The 13,269-nt window shown below is 33.4% G+C and overlaps 1 protein-coding gene across 6 annotated transcripts in view; it reads right to left on the bottom strand.

The window, feature by feature from the left end:
* Positions 1-3,186: 3,186 nt before the first annotated feature.
* The window catches only part of Snx14 (sorting nexin 14), an 88,187-nt gene continuing 78,104 nt past the window's right edge, over positions 3,187-13,269 (bottom strand). For 4 of the 6 annotated variants that reach the window (XM_015499120.2, XM_015499114.2, XM_048805207.1 and 1 more), the window contains 3 exons: positions 7,864-7,955; positions 7,024-7,080; positions 5,868-6,086 (listed from right to left, as the gene is read on the bottom strand). In XM_015499120.2, the coding sequence (XP_015354606.1) occupies positions 6,048-6,086; positions 7,024-7,080; positions 7,864-7,955 (188 nt within the window). In that variant the 3' untranslated portion in view covers positions 5,868-6,047. Of the gene's footprint in view, positions 3,353-5,867; positions 6,087-7,023; positions 7,081-7,863; positions 7,956-13,269 lie in introns of those variants that run through there. The other 2 variants (XM_048805039.1, XR_007348442.1) reach the window with 2 other exon arrangements.

The following is a 13,269-nucleotide window of genomic DNA, read 5'->3' on the forward strand; positions in this document are numbered from 1 at the left end:
TTTTTTTTTCCTGGTTAAAAGAAAAATAACTATAATTTGTGTTTGAGTAATAAAATTATCCTCTAGGATATTTAAATTATTATTTTGTAATAAAAATAAAAAATTTAATTGAGCTTGTTTTTAATTGGATTTCTAAAACCTAAGCCATACAGATTAAGTAAATAAACTTAATAATTTGAAGAATAAACATTTTATTTTACTGATAAAATTGTAATCTTGGGGTTGGAATTGTGGCTCAATGATAAAGTGCTTGCCTAGCACATGCAAGGTGCTGGGTTCAATCCTCAGCACCACATAAAAATAAATAAATAAAATGAAGGTATTGTGTTCAACTGTAACTAAAAAAATTTTTAAATATCATAATCTACATATTAGCATAAATACAAATAATGTTCCTGAAAAACCTCACATAACATCACACTGTTAAATTTTGATTGCACGATTGCAACTTTTGTGTCATAATAAAGCAATATTTATACTCATTCCTGCTCTTCTACAACACAGATAATATTATTACTCTGCTCAACTTTTCTTCATCTAGCCTTATGTTATTCCTCATTGAAAATCTATCTCTGGATAAAACTGAAAATATGAGGTTAAAAAATCTGAGATCCCAGGCATTATTGTAGAATAAAGTCATAATGAAGGAACTAGCAATGTAACCTGTCACTGTTTCTCTGGAACTGCAGCATGGAGAATACAGGCCACTGCTTTCTTGAATAGCTTATCAACACTTAACTCTACGCCTCCCTGTCCCATTAAGGTAAGCCCATAACAATGCAGGTAAGTGAGGCTGGTGTTACAGAGCTCATGTGGAAGCCAATAACATTCACATTTTAAATATGTTAGAAAATAATTTCTTGGATAGAAAAATGAATCACACAGACACTTCCATACTTAAATTTTATCACCTGTAATAGATTGTCACCCAGTTTGAAATAAATCAAGATATGAGTCAATATTAAAGCTGAAACAACTGCTAACGTCCATCAGGTACTAGCCATAAGCTTAATGCCAGGTGTACCTACTTGAGGGAGAAAAATGCTTATTAGAAGTATTAATACACTGTAAAAATGACATGAATACACATTTGTGAAAGATCATTATTAAGACTATATGCATATTTTCAACTTCTAATACAGAAAATGAAGACAAAGAGTACCAATGAGCACTTAGTGTAATTTGACAAACTCCATTGCTTTAGAAATGCCATTCCCTCCTAAGGTTCAGCTTCCCTGACCACCCTAACCTAATTTATATTTGTCAGGGTCCACACAGCCACATCTCTTTTACACTTGCCTTCCTTGCATTATTAAATAGAGTTAAAAAACAAACAAACAAAAATGATCAATACCCACCTTTTATTTTTTAGACATTTTTAAGTGTTTAATTTTTTTCCCTCACTTTCATGTACTCTATTGTTTTGAAATGAGCTTGACGTATCGTACACTTTTTCTTGTTCTATCTAAAAATATACTTTTGGCCAGGTGCAATGGCACAAGCCTGTAATTCCAGCAAATGGAGGTGGAGGCAGGAGGATTGCAAGTTCAAAGCCAGCCTCAGCAAATTCGAGGCACTAAGCAACTGAGACATTGTCTCTAAATAAAATATAAAATAGTGCTGGGGATGTGGCTCAGTGGTAGAGTGCCCCTGAATTCAATCCCTGGTACCCCCCAAAAAGTAAAATAAAATAAAAACATACTTTTATTTTAATTATAAATTTTAAAATGTATATATTAATAGTATAAAACATGATGTTTTACACTGTAAAACAAATAAGTCAAACCTCCAACCAGTCTTTAAGCCCCCTCATAATTTCTCAGTGGTTATACATAAGAGTCCCTTTTCCTTTCTCTCTCCCATCATCCATTTCTGCTGCTCTCTTATTTTCCTGATATGCATCTTTATTCCTCTGGTTTTGGTATCTGGAAGGACAAGCACGAGCGAGTGGTATCCCAAGGTGAGTGAGTGGTATCCCAGGGTGAACTGACTGATCACCTTACGTGTAAAATGGTTCAGGACCATGGCTAGAGGTGAGTGCCATGGTCTCTTCATTTCTTTCATTTTGGTAATAGCTATACAAAAGGTGAGAGACCTCCATTACAGACCACACCCCTGCCTCCTAATATCTTCTTGTACATTTTCCCTTAGCTAACATCCCCAAGACAGTCTTATTGTGTCTATCACTTTCTTTTGCCAGGTACTGCTAAGCCATAAACAGAAGATACAAGGATGAATAAGACACATCCCTTCACTTAAGAGTGTTCACAACTGAGTAGAAGAGACAGATAACTAAATTAATATTCTCCCCAAGTACAAATCCACGCGACTATTTGTCTATATTAAAGCACTAAGAAACCACTATGAAACTTGTACATATTTTTAATTTTCAAATATTTTAAAAGATAAGAGAACTATTAGAAAACTTTCCAAAAATGCATAGCACCTCACAAGTATTTTTTGAAACCTTGGAAGAAAAAATGAATAGTCTCCACTCTCTCCCCTCACTCTGGGAAGAGTCCCACTCTTACTTTAGGAGATACTATGCCTCTCCTAGCCCACATAGTTCTGGCAGATTGACTAATTACAATCTGACCAAGCCCTAAGGATTATAGTGTTCAGTCCTCTTGGTCCAAGTTATTGGCCCAAGGATAGGCAGGTGACCTGTCAAGACAGTAAGAATCCTTCAACAAGTTTTTATATGTTTATAAATGCAGAGAGACACAAACTCTTTTTCCCCCCTGTGCATCATTGTGTGATTCTACCACTGTGTGTAACTGTCCTTCCCACATGAAGGCATATGAATGACAGCCAACAAAACAAAGCTGAAACAAGTACTAGGCATATGTCCTCAGGGAAACCTGATACTATACTATTTAAGTGCTGAGTAAGTCATACTGAAGCCAACTCCATTACTGCTTTTTTCTGTAGTTTGTACTTTTTTTCCCCCTTTCTTTTTTTTAAAAGCAAGATATGTCACTTGCAATCAAGAAACTAACCTATCCCAAACTAGAAGAAAATGTCATAAAGTTTCTCTGGGCACAGGTATATGTAGAGAATGAGGAAGAAGGGGAGGTAAACTAGATGATTTTAAGTAACATAAATAAAATCCTTTAGCTAAAATTGTTTTTAATTTTGTACTATTAAAATGGCTCTGATGACCTGCAGAAAGCTATCTAAAACACATTTCCTTAAAATTGAAATTTTATTGTCACTAATTTTTTCAGTACCACTTTTTAAAAAATTAAATCCATATAAAACAATTTGGTTATCTCTTCTCCACTTGTGAAGAGTTCTTAAAACTTGTTTCCAGTCCTGGTTGATGCACACTTCTAACCTGCTCAGGGATTCTCTGCAATTAAAGGGACCCAGAGAATAATTAGTTTTGGAAACCAAAGTTTCTTAATAGTGCAACAGGAAGAAACATGAAGACTAGAGGAATCTAAGTTTGAATTTTATCTTCACAGTTCTCTCTGGCCCCAATATTCTCACCTACAAAATAGGAGTAACACTTTCACAGTTAGCATGACAATGTGATACTGTATATTAAAAGCCTGGCAGATAACAGGGAATGCATTTTAGCTCCTTTCCCCTTTTTTAATGTGAGTGATTTATTAATTTTGTATAAACAGACTTTTATGCATCATATTTTCTTTAAATAGAGCTATGAACTGAACTATGTCTTCCCCAAATTCATACAGTGAAATCTTAATCCAAAAGTGACTGTATTTGGAGATAAGAACCTTTCAGGAAGTAATTTGAGTTTAAAAAAAAAAAAAAAAGGTATAAAGGGTGATGCTCTAAATGTGAAGTTAGCCTGATTAATTTTTCTACTGTGCCTGAGAAACTAGTAAGAACTTAAGCTTGATATTAAAGCACTAAGAAAGCACTAAAAAACTTGTACATATTTTTAAATTTTCAAATATTTACAAAGATAATAGAACTATTAGAAAACTTTCCAAATATTCATAGCACCTCATAAGCATTTTTTGAAACCTTAGAAGAAAAAAATAAATAGTATAACTAAATGTTTCCATTTCCCAATTATATTAAGAGTTCCTATATTATGCAATTTTGTGTCTAATAAATGATTGAAGCTCATGCAAAATATTCAACCTTGACAACTTTGTTTCAAGAAAAGAAAGTATTAACATGGCAAGGAATTCCAAATAGAATTCTAAACACTGCATCTTTTAAAATAATCTCTTAAGGAAGGAGGAGCCTAATACTATATGCTGGAGATTTGGGCCTACTTTTTCTTCTATTAGACGCAGGGTGTCTGGTTTATTTCCAAGGTCTTTGACCCACTTTGAGTTGAGTTTTGTGTATGGTGAGAGACAGGGGTTTAATTTCATTCTTTTGCTTATGGATTTCCAGTTTTCCCAGCAAGATTTGTTGAAGAGGCTATCTTTTCTCCAATGTATGTTTTTGGCACCTTTGTCTAATATAAGATAACTGTAATTATGTGGGTTAGTCTCTGTGTCCTCTATTCTGTCCCCATTGGTCTACCAGTCTATTTTGGTGCCAATACCATGCTGTTTTTGTTACTATTGCTCTGTAGTATAGTTTAAGGTCTGCTACAGTGATGTCACCTGCTTCACTCTTCTTGCTAAGCATTGCCTTAGCTATTTTGGGTCTCTTAATTTTTCCAGATGAATTTCATGACTGCTTTTTCTTGGTCTAAACCCATACAGCATACTAGAGGGACACAGCCACATCAATGTTTACTACAGCACAATTCACAATAGCTAAACTGTGGAACCAACCTAGATGCCCTTCAGTAAATGAATGGATTAAAAAAATGTGATATATATACACAATGGAATATTACTCAGCAATAAAAGAGAATTAAATCATGGCATTTGCAGGTAAATAGATGGAGTTGGAGAATATAATGCTAAGTGAAGTTAGCCAATCCAAAAAGTCCAAATGCTGAATGTTTTCTCTGATATAAGGAGGCTGATTCATAGTGGGGTTGGGAGGGGGAGCAAGGGAGGTTAGATGAACTCTAGATAGGGCAGAGGGGTGGAAGGGGAAGGGAGGGGGCATGGGGTTAGAAAAGATGGTGGAATGAGATGGATATCATTACCCTAAGTATATGTATGAATACACGAATGGTGTGACTATACATTGTATACAATCAGAAATATGAAAAATTGTGCTCTATATGTGTAATATGATCTGTAATGCATTCTGCTGTCATATATAACAAATTGGAATAAAAATAAATAAATAAAATTGAATAACCTTTTAGACTAACTTTGCTCAAGAAATACAGTTAATTTTATATTTTTCTTTTGAAGTGATAATAAACAACATAAACCTAAAACCTACTTGCCTAAATCATACAACAACTTTTAGAAGATAGTTAACATACACTTCAGGGGAAAACCACAAACAGCTGCAAGTATATAAGGCCATCACTTGCCAGTCACCCAGCAAGAACATGAAGAACTTCTGTGTTATGAAAAACTCATACAGGAGTTTTATTTACAGACACTTAGTTAACTATGTGGAATATGGGGCAGAGAGAAGAAAAAAAAAACAAATCTACTAAAATGTATTAACACTATAAATTAGAAACTAGTCATATCTTAACTGTTTCTCCAAACTAAACATAATTATTTTCAAAGTGATACAACACAAAAGATTATCAGTTTTTGCTGTTTGCCCTAAAGAGATTATGAATTATCTCTTAAAAAATGATAAGTGAGGCTGCAGATGTAGCACAGTCGGTAGAGTGCTCCCCTAGCATGAGCAAGGCTTTGAGTTCAATTCCCAGCAGGGGGAGGGACAGGGAAGGCAGTAAGTGACTTGTTCTAAAAAATTTAGATAACAGACACAAAATGAAAAGCTATGAAAACCAATCACTTTTAATCATTATTAAGTCTGTGTTAGTCTTTATTAAAACAAAAAATAATCAAAATTTCAGACACTGAAGTACATGATATATACAAAAATATACAAAAGTAAAAGCAAAAAGCACATTGCTATTATACTAGCATAGGAGAAATTTTAACTGGATATTCTACACCAAATACAAATATTTACATCCAGGACGTCATGGAGGTAACTTCCTTTTGTACCTACAGTAAAAATAAGTCCATTTAATAGAACACAAAAGGATAGGGTTTATTTGTGAATTTCCTAACAATGCATTAAATTAAACAACTGTCTAACAGTATATTAAAATTCTAACCTAAAACACACATACACAGAAAACCAAAAGAAATCTGCTGAAATATGCAGCACAAAAAATCTATGTCTTAGGAGAAAGTGGCAACAAACATGACAAAATCTCAGAGGTGATGGCTTCCTGGTAGTGATTCTAATGCAATCAAACATAAAATGCTCATAATTGCTGTTCTTTTTTTAAAAATACATTTAATATTATTATAATTTGAAAGCTTATAATTAATAAATAGTCCAAATTTCATTTTGCCTACTCTACAAAAGTAACATTTCATTACAATATCCTCACCTTAAATAATAACCTTTTCACCCAAAGGGTGTAGTCAAAAAATAGTAGAAAATAATGGCTTAAACCTTTGTTCTAAGATTGAAATACTCAAGACTAAATATAATAATAAATTACCACACTCTAATTCCAATTCATTTTTGCTCTTGGTTTTGTAGACGCAACTGCTTCAAAAAATATTTAAGTCTTTAACTTGCACAGCATAAAATGTGCAGATGACAATTTAAAGAGCTTGGATGAAGCATTAGAATGGATTCTAATGCTAAGACTTAAACTCACATCTTCCTTTGAGAAGACCATAAAAGGTCCCTTTTCTGCTTGTAATTAAGAAGGGATGTAGTCTGGCTATTCAGTCCCTGTCACCTCATATTCACTCCATTCTTGGGCATGTTGAATAAAGAAACTATAAAGAGCCATTTTTTTGAGGTTGTTCAATTTTTAAATGTCACAGTCATGAGGGTTTCCATAACTTTTGTGTCCCAAACTAAAATAAATGTGAATACACCATTAAGAGAATAACAAATAACATTATAGCTTTCAATTACCTTATTGAGCTCTGGAAACAGTTCCTGTATCACAATGTCCAATAAAACATAAGTAAGCTAAAGCACAAAAAAATAGGATTGACAATGTAAAACAGGCACAAAAGCTTAGACTGTACTAATAATGTTCCATTCTTAAAATGCATGGTAGGTATACATTTGAATGTGAATGTTTTATTACTATGCCTGACCCATTTTTATGTTAAATATTTTTTTAAAAAATTTATGTCAATTTTAAATAAACAAACAGAACATTAAACTGTAAGTGTATGAAGACCTCCATAAAATATATTAGACTACACACATAAAATGTTAAGTGTGGTTACTCTATGTGACTCTAATTTTAGAATTACTAATTTTAAATTTTTTATTTCATGAATTTTCTATGTATTTCATATTTTCTACAATGAATATACATTTTAAATTTATGTCACCAAGGGAAAAAAAAGGTAATCATCAAAGAAGGATTAATACAAATAAAACACTTTTCTGCCAGTCACAATAGGGCATGCCTGTAATCCCAGTGGCTTGAGAGGCTGAGGCAGGAGGACTGGGAGTTCAAAGCCAGCCTCAGCAAAAGTGAAGCACTAAGCAACTCAGTGAGACCCTGTCTCTAAATAAAATACTAAAAATATGCTGGGGATGTGGCTCAGTGGTCAAGTGCCCCTGAGTTCAATCTCCAATATCCATAAAACAAACAAAAAACTACTTTTCTATCTGAATAATTAAATTACATTGCCTTGATTTAGTATAATGTCACATAGTTAATCATATAGCAGACACCCTATTGGGTCAGTCAGCAAACCTAACCAACACTTTTCAACTGGCTTTAATGACTTTTACCTGTTTGTTGAGTACTGGCTGCTGTAAACCATCAAACAGAAGCCTGATGCTCTCATACTTGGTTTCTTCACCAATACACTTGACTATCAGATCTAAACAAGAAAGTCACATATAAAACAATTTTATAAGCAACTCATCATTAACTTCATCCTAAAGCAGAATCCCTACCCTTTTCCCCCAGATATTGTGAAAAGAGTACAAATCCTATTTCCCAAACCAGTGTTTCTGCAAGAGACTCGTGAAAAAAGTTTTATGATCAAATTGAGAAATGCAGTATCCTGCATCTCACTTTGGAGACTGCCAATGCACAAAGCATACTACAAGCTCTGAGGAATATCACAGGAGGAGCTGGAAAATGTATGTTGTATTATCCCACTAGGGTAAAGCAAGAAATTTAAATTCTAAAATGGTGTTTGTATTTCTGTATGTGTACAGAAGAATGTTTGTGAGGATTAAACCTAAGTGAAGTAAAAGCCCACTTTTACACAGTGGAGAGGATGCCTTCTATGTTCTATATATTTTCAGTGTTCTTAATATCAGATCAAAAAGATTTTTTTTTCAGTACTGTGGATTAAACTAGGAGCATTTTACCACTAAAACATACTCTCAGCCATTTTTAATATTTAATTTTGAGATAGGGTCAAGTTCAGGCTGGCCTTGAACTTTTGATCCTCCTTTCTCAGAGTCCCAAGTGCCTGGATTACAGGCATGCAACACCATACCCAGACTAATTTAATTTTTAAGGTAGACTTTTATCATCAAATATGACCAACTTATTTCTGTACATTGTCATATATTACTATTGACCATCTTACAGACCAATCATTTTGGGGAATGCTACAAATGTTTACATACTAATTTTATGGCACAATAAGTTCAGATTTGTGTCTGGATGGATTGCTGTCATATACTACTCATATCATTGCTGTTATCAAAAAGAGTCACTGCTTCTTAAAATATCCACTGAATGTTTTCCCCAAAGAGAAAAAGAAAATTACTGTTAGGTAAACAAGGTGGTCAAATATTTGCCCTTCTACCACATAGCAACTAAACTCTTGGTGGGAAACTCTCAATTTACGCTCAGTTTTAAGAGGTAAATCAAACCTTAAGAGGCAAAGAAAGGTTCAAATTCAATTTACAATGAATATAATACATTCTTGACATTTTGAAGATAAATGGCCCAATATGAATCTCTTGTTAATCCTCAAATTCACCAATACTACACAGAATTTCCCAATTAATATGCATGAAGCTAAAAGATAAATATAAGAGGCCCCATTAGACCTTTCAGGTGTCACTAAGTAAGAGATGAGTAAAAGACGATGACAAAAAGGCATGCTTACTCATGAACTAAGTCACTCTTTCCCAAACAGACTCATAAAGTAGATGTGATTTAAATCTGTACCTCAGCAAACAACAAATTAGTATATTCACTGTCATTCCACTTTCCTAAATACCAAAACTGAGACTACCAGAAGCATAAAGGCTAAAGGTCACTGTATTACATCAAAAAGGTAAGAAATTATCTCATTTACTTATTCTAAACCAGTTTACATTCACTTTTACATTTAGACCCCATAATGATCTTCACAAGGAGCAGCAGAACTATTCCAAGACTAATTTTTCAATGTTGAAAATTCTCTAAGGTTCCATTCCAAGGCTTCACTTTCTCCTTCCCCATCCCTTTTCTAATAGACTTTACTTTTTAGAAGTTTTGGTTTCACAGCAAAACTGAGTTGAAGGTACAGGGACATCCTCTATACCTCCTGCTCCCACACATGCATTGTCTCCCTCTTTATCAACATCCAAAGAGTGATACATTTGTCACCATCAATGAACCTATACAGACAAATCATTATCATCCACAGTTCATAATTCACATCAGGATTTACTTTTGGTGTTGTACATGCTATGAGTTTAGACAAATGTATAATGACATAAACCCCACTATAGTATTATACAGAGTAGTTCCATTGCCTTAATAATTACCTACATTGTACATATTCACCCCTCCCCTCCACCATTATCTTCTTACTATCTCCTTAGTTTTGCCTTTTGCAGATTGCTGTATAGTTGGAATCATATAGCATATAGCTTTTCAGATTGGCTTCTTTCACTTAGTGATAGGCATTTAGGTTCCTCCAGGTTTTTTCATAGCTTAATAACTCATTTCTTTGTAGCACTGAATAATATTCCATTATCTGAATGTACCACAGTTTATTTATCCATTCACTTACTGAAGGACATCTTTGTTGCTTCTAAATTTCGCAAATTGTTTATAAAATTGTTATAAATATTTATGTGCAGGTTTTTGTGTGGACAGAATTTTCAACTCACTGAGGTACACAATTTCTGAATCGAAACAAAACTACCAAACTGTCTTCCAACAATGTCTTATACCATTTTGCATTCCCACCAGCAATAAATGAGAATTCCTGTTGCTCCATATTCTCAATAGCATTTATTGTTGTCAATGTTCTGGATTTGGGGCAATTTAATAGGTGTGTACTGGTATTTCATTGTTGTTTTAATCTGCATTTGGCTGATGACATATAATATGTAGCATCTTTTCATATACCTATGAATCATTTGTGTATCTTCTTTGTTGAGATACCTGTTAAATTATCTGGCCAAATTTTTAATCAGGTTGTGTTCCTATTACTGAGTTTTAGGATATATATATATCAACATATATATATATATGACATGGGGCCTCTTATATTTATCTTTTAGCTTCATGCATATTAATTGGGAAATTCTGTGTAGTATTGGTGAATTTGAGGATTAACAAGAGATTCATATTGGGCCATTTATCTTCAAAATGATATGAGTAGTATATGACAACATTTATATATATATATATATATATATATATATATATAAACAGTTCATATTTGACAAATATTTTCTCCCACTCTGTGGCACGTCTATTCATAAACTCTTGACAGTGTTTTTCACAGAGCAAAATTTTTTATTTCAACGTAGCTTATTGTTTCTTTCATTCATGGTTCATGCCTTTGGTGTTGCCACTAAAAAGTTATCTGCAAACCCAAGGTCATCTACCTTTTTTCTCCTCTCATCTTCAATGAGTGTCAATAGTTTTGATTTTTATAGTTAAGTCTATAATAGATTACTTTCTTTCCATATTTTTATTGGTGTATTATAGTTGTACATAATGGTAGAATTTATTGTTACATATTCACACATTCATACAATATAATTTGGACAATATCATTCCCTAGTATCTCCCTTCTCCCTCTCCTTCCCCCTCCCCTTGGTCCCTTTCTTCTACTAATAACCACCCCCCCCACCTTGCTCTACAGCTCCTACATTTGAGAGAAAACATATGACCCTTGACCTTCTGCATTTGGATTATTTCACTTGACATAATGTTCTCAGGTTCTATCCATTTTCCTGCAAATGATGTATCATTTTCTCTATAATTGAATAAAACTCCATTGAGTATATATACCACATTTTCTTATCTATTCATCCATTGACGGTCACCTGGGTTGGTTCCAGTTTGGCTACTGTGAATTGTGCTGCTATAAACATGGGTATACATGTATCACTATAGCACAATGAATAAAGGTAAACACTACCTTTATTACTACACTTTATAGAATGTCTTAAAGTAAAGTAATATTAGGATAAATACCAAGGAGTGGAATAGCTGGGTCAGATGGTGGTTTCATTCCTAGTCTTTTGAAGAATCTCCATACTGAATTCTATAGTGATTGCACTAATTTACAATCCCACCAACAATATAAGTGTCCCTTTTTCTCCACATCCTTTCCAGTATTTATTATTGTTTGTACTCTTGATAGCTGCCATTCTGATAGGAATGAGAAAAAATATCAGTGTAGTTTTGATTTGCATTTCCCTATTTAGAGATGTTGAACTTTTTTTCATATGTTTTTGGACATCTGTATTTCTTGTTTTGAGAAGTGTTTGTTTAGTTCATTTGCCCATTTATTAGTTGGGTTTTTCTGTGTGTGTGTGTGTGTGTTTGGGGCATTTTCTTGAGTTCTTTATATATACTAGATATTAATCCTCTGTCATAAAAGTAGCTACCCAAAGATTTTCTCACATTCTTTAAATTCTCTCTTCACATTCTTAATTGTTTCCTTTACTGTACAGAAGCTTTTTAATTTGATGCCACCCACATATTAATTCTTGACATTATTTTCTGAGTTTTAGGGGTTCTATATATGCCTATATGTTGGAGTGTTGACCATGAGTTAATTTTTGTGAGGGACATTTGGTCTGTGTTTTTCTTTTTAGTTGTTTTATTTTGCATGTGGATGCCCAGTTGTTCTAGCATCATTTGTTGTAAAAACCATCTTTTCTCCATTGTATTCTTCTCCTTTGTCAAATATCAGTTCACATTATTTTTATGTGGGTTTATTTCTAGGCTCTCTATTTGGTTTCATTGATCTATTTGTCTATTCTTTCAAGAATACAACACTACCTTTATTACTACACTTTATAGAATGTCTTAAAGTAAAGTAATATCGACCCTCTGTTCTTCTCTGTCAACGTAATTGGCCGTCAAGTGGACAAGAACTAATGTGTTCACAATATTGAGTCTTCCTACCCTAACATGAAAAATCTCTCCATGTATTTAAATTCTTGGTTTCATCAGAGTTTTATAGTTTTCCTGATATAGATCTTGTATGTATATATTAGATATATACCTAAATATTTCGTTTTGGGGGATTACTAAGTAAATGGAATTATTTTAAATTTCAAATTGTACTGGTTCATTGCTGGTATACAGGAAAGTGATTGACTTTCATGTACTAACTTTATATGCTGCAACCCTGCTGTGATTAGTCATTAGCTCCATTAAGGTTTTTAGCAACTCTTTCAGATTTTCTTCACAAATGATGTCATCTGGGAACACTGGCAGTTTGTTTCTTCTTTCACAAACTTCCTTTTCTTTTTATATTAGCAAAGATTTCCAGAATGATGTTGGAAAGCAGGGGTAAGAGGGGACATCTTTGCTTTATTCCTGGTCTTAGCAAGAAATCTTTGATGTTTTGTACTATTATGTATGATGTTAACTGTAGGGGTTTTTTTTGTAGCTATTCTTTATCAAGTTAAGGAAGTTCACCCTATTCCTAGTTTACTTAGAGTTTTTTATCATGTATGGGTGCTGGATTTTGTCAAATACTTTGTCTGCATCTACTGATAGCAGCAAGTAGTTCTTCTTTAGCCCATTAATTATATAATTTATTTTTTTTTTTTAATTTTTTTTATTGTGGGTTGTTCAAAACATTACAAATTTCTTGACATATCATATTCCACACTTTGATTCAAGTGGGTTATGAACTCCCCCCCTCACCCCATACACAGATAGCAGAATCACATCAGTTTCACATCCATTGATTTACAAATTGCCAT

This window comes from Marmota marmota, unplaced genomic scaffold (assembly GCF_001458135.2).
Source record: "Marmota marmota marmota unplaced genomic scaffold, marMar, whole genome shotgun sequence".
Classification (NCBI taxonomy): domain Eukaryota; kingdom Metazoa; phylum Chordata; class Mammalia; order Rodentia; family Sciuridae; genus Marmota; species Marmota marmota.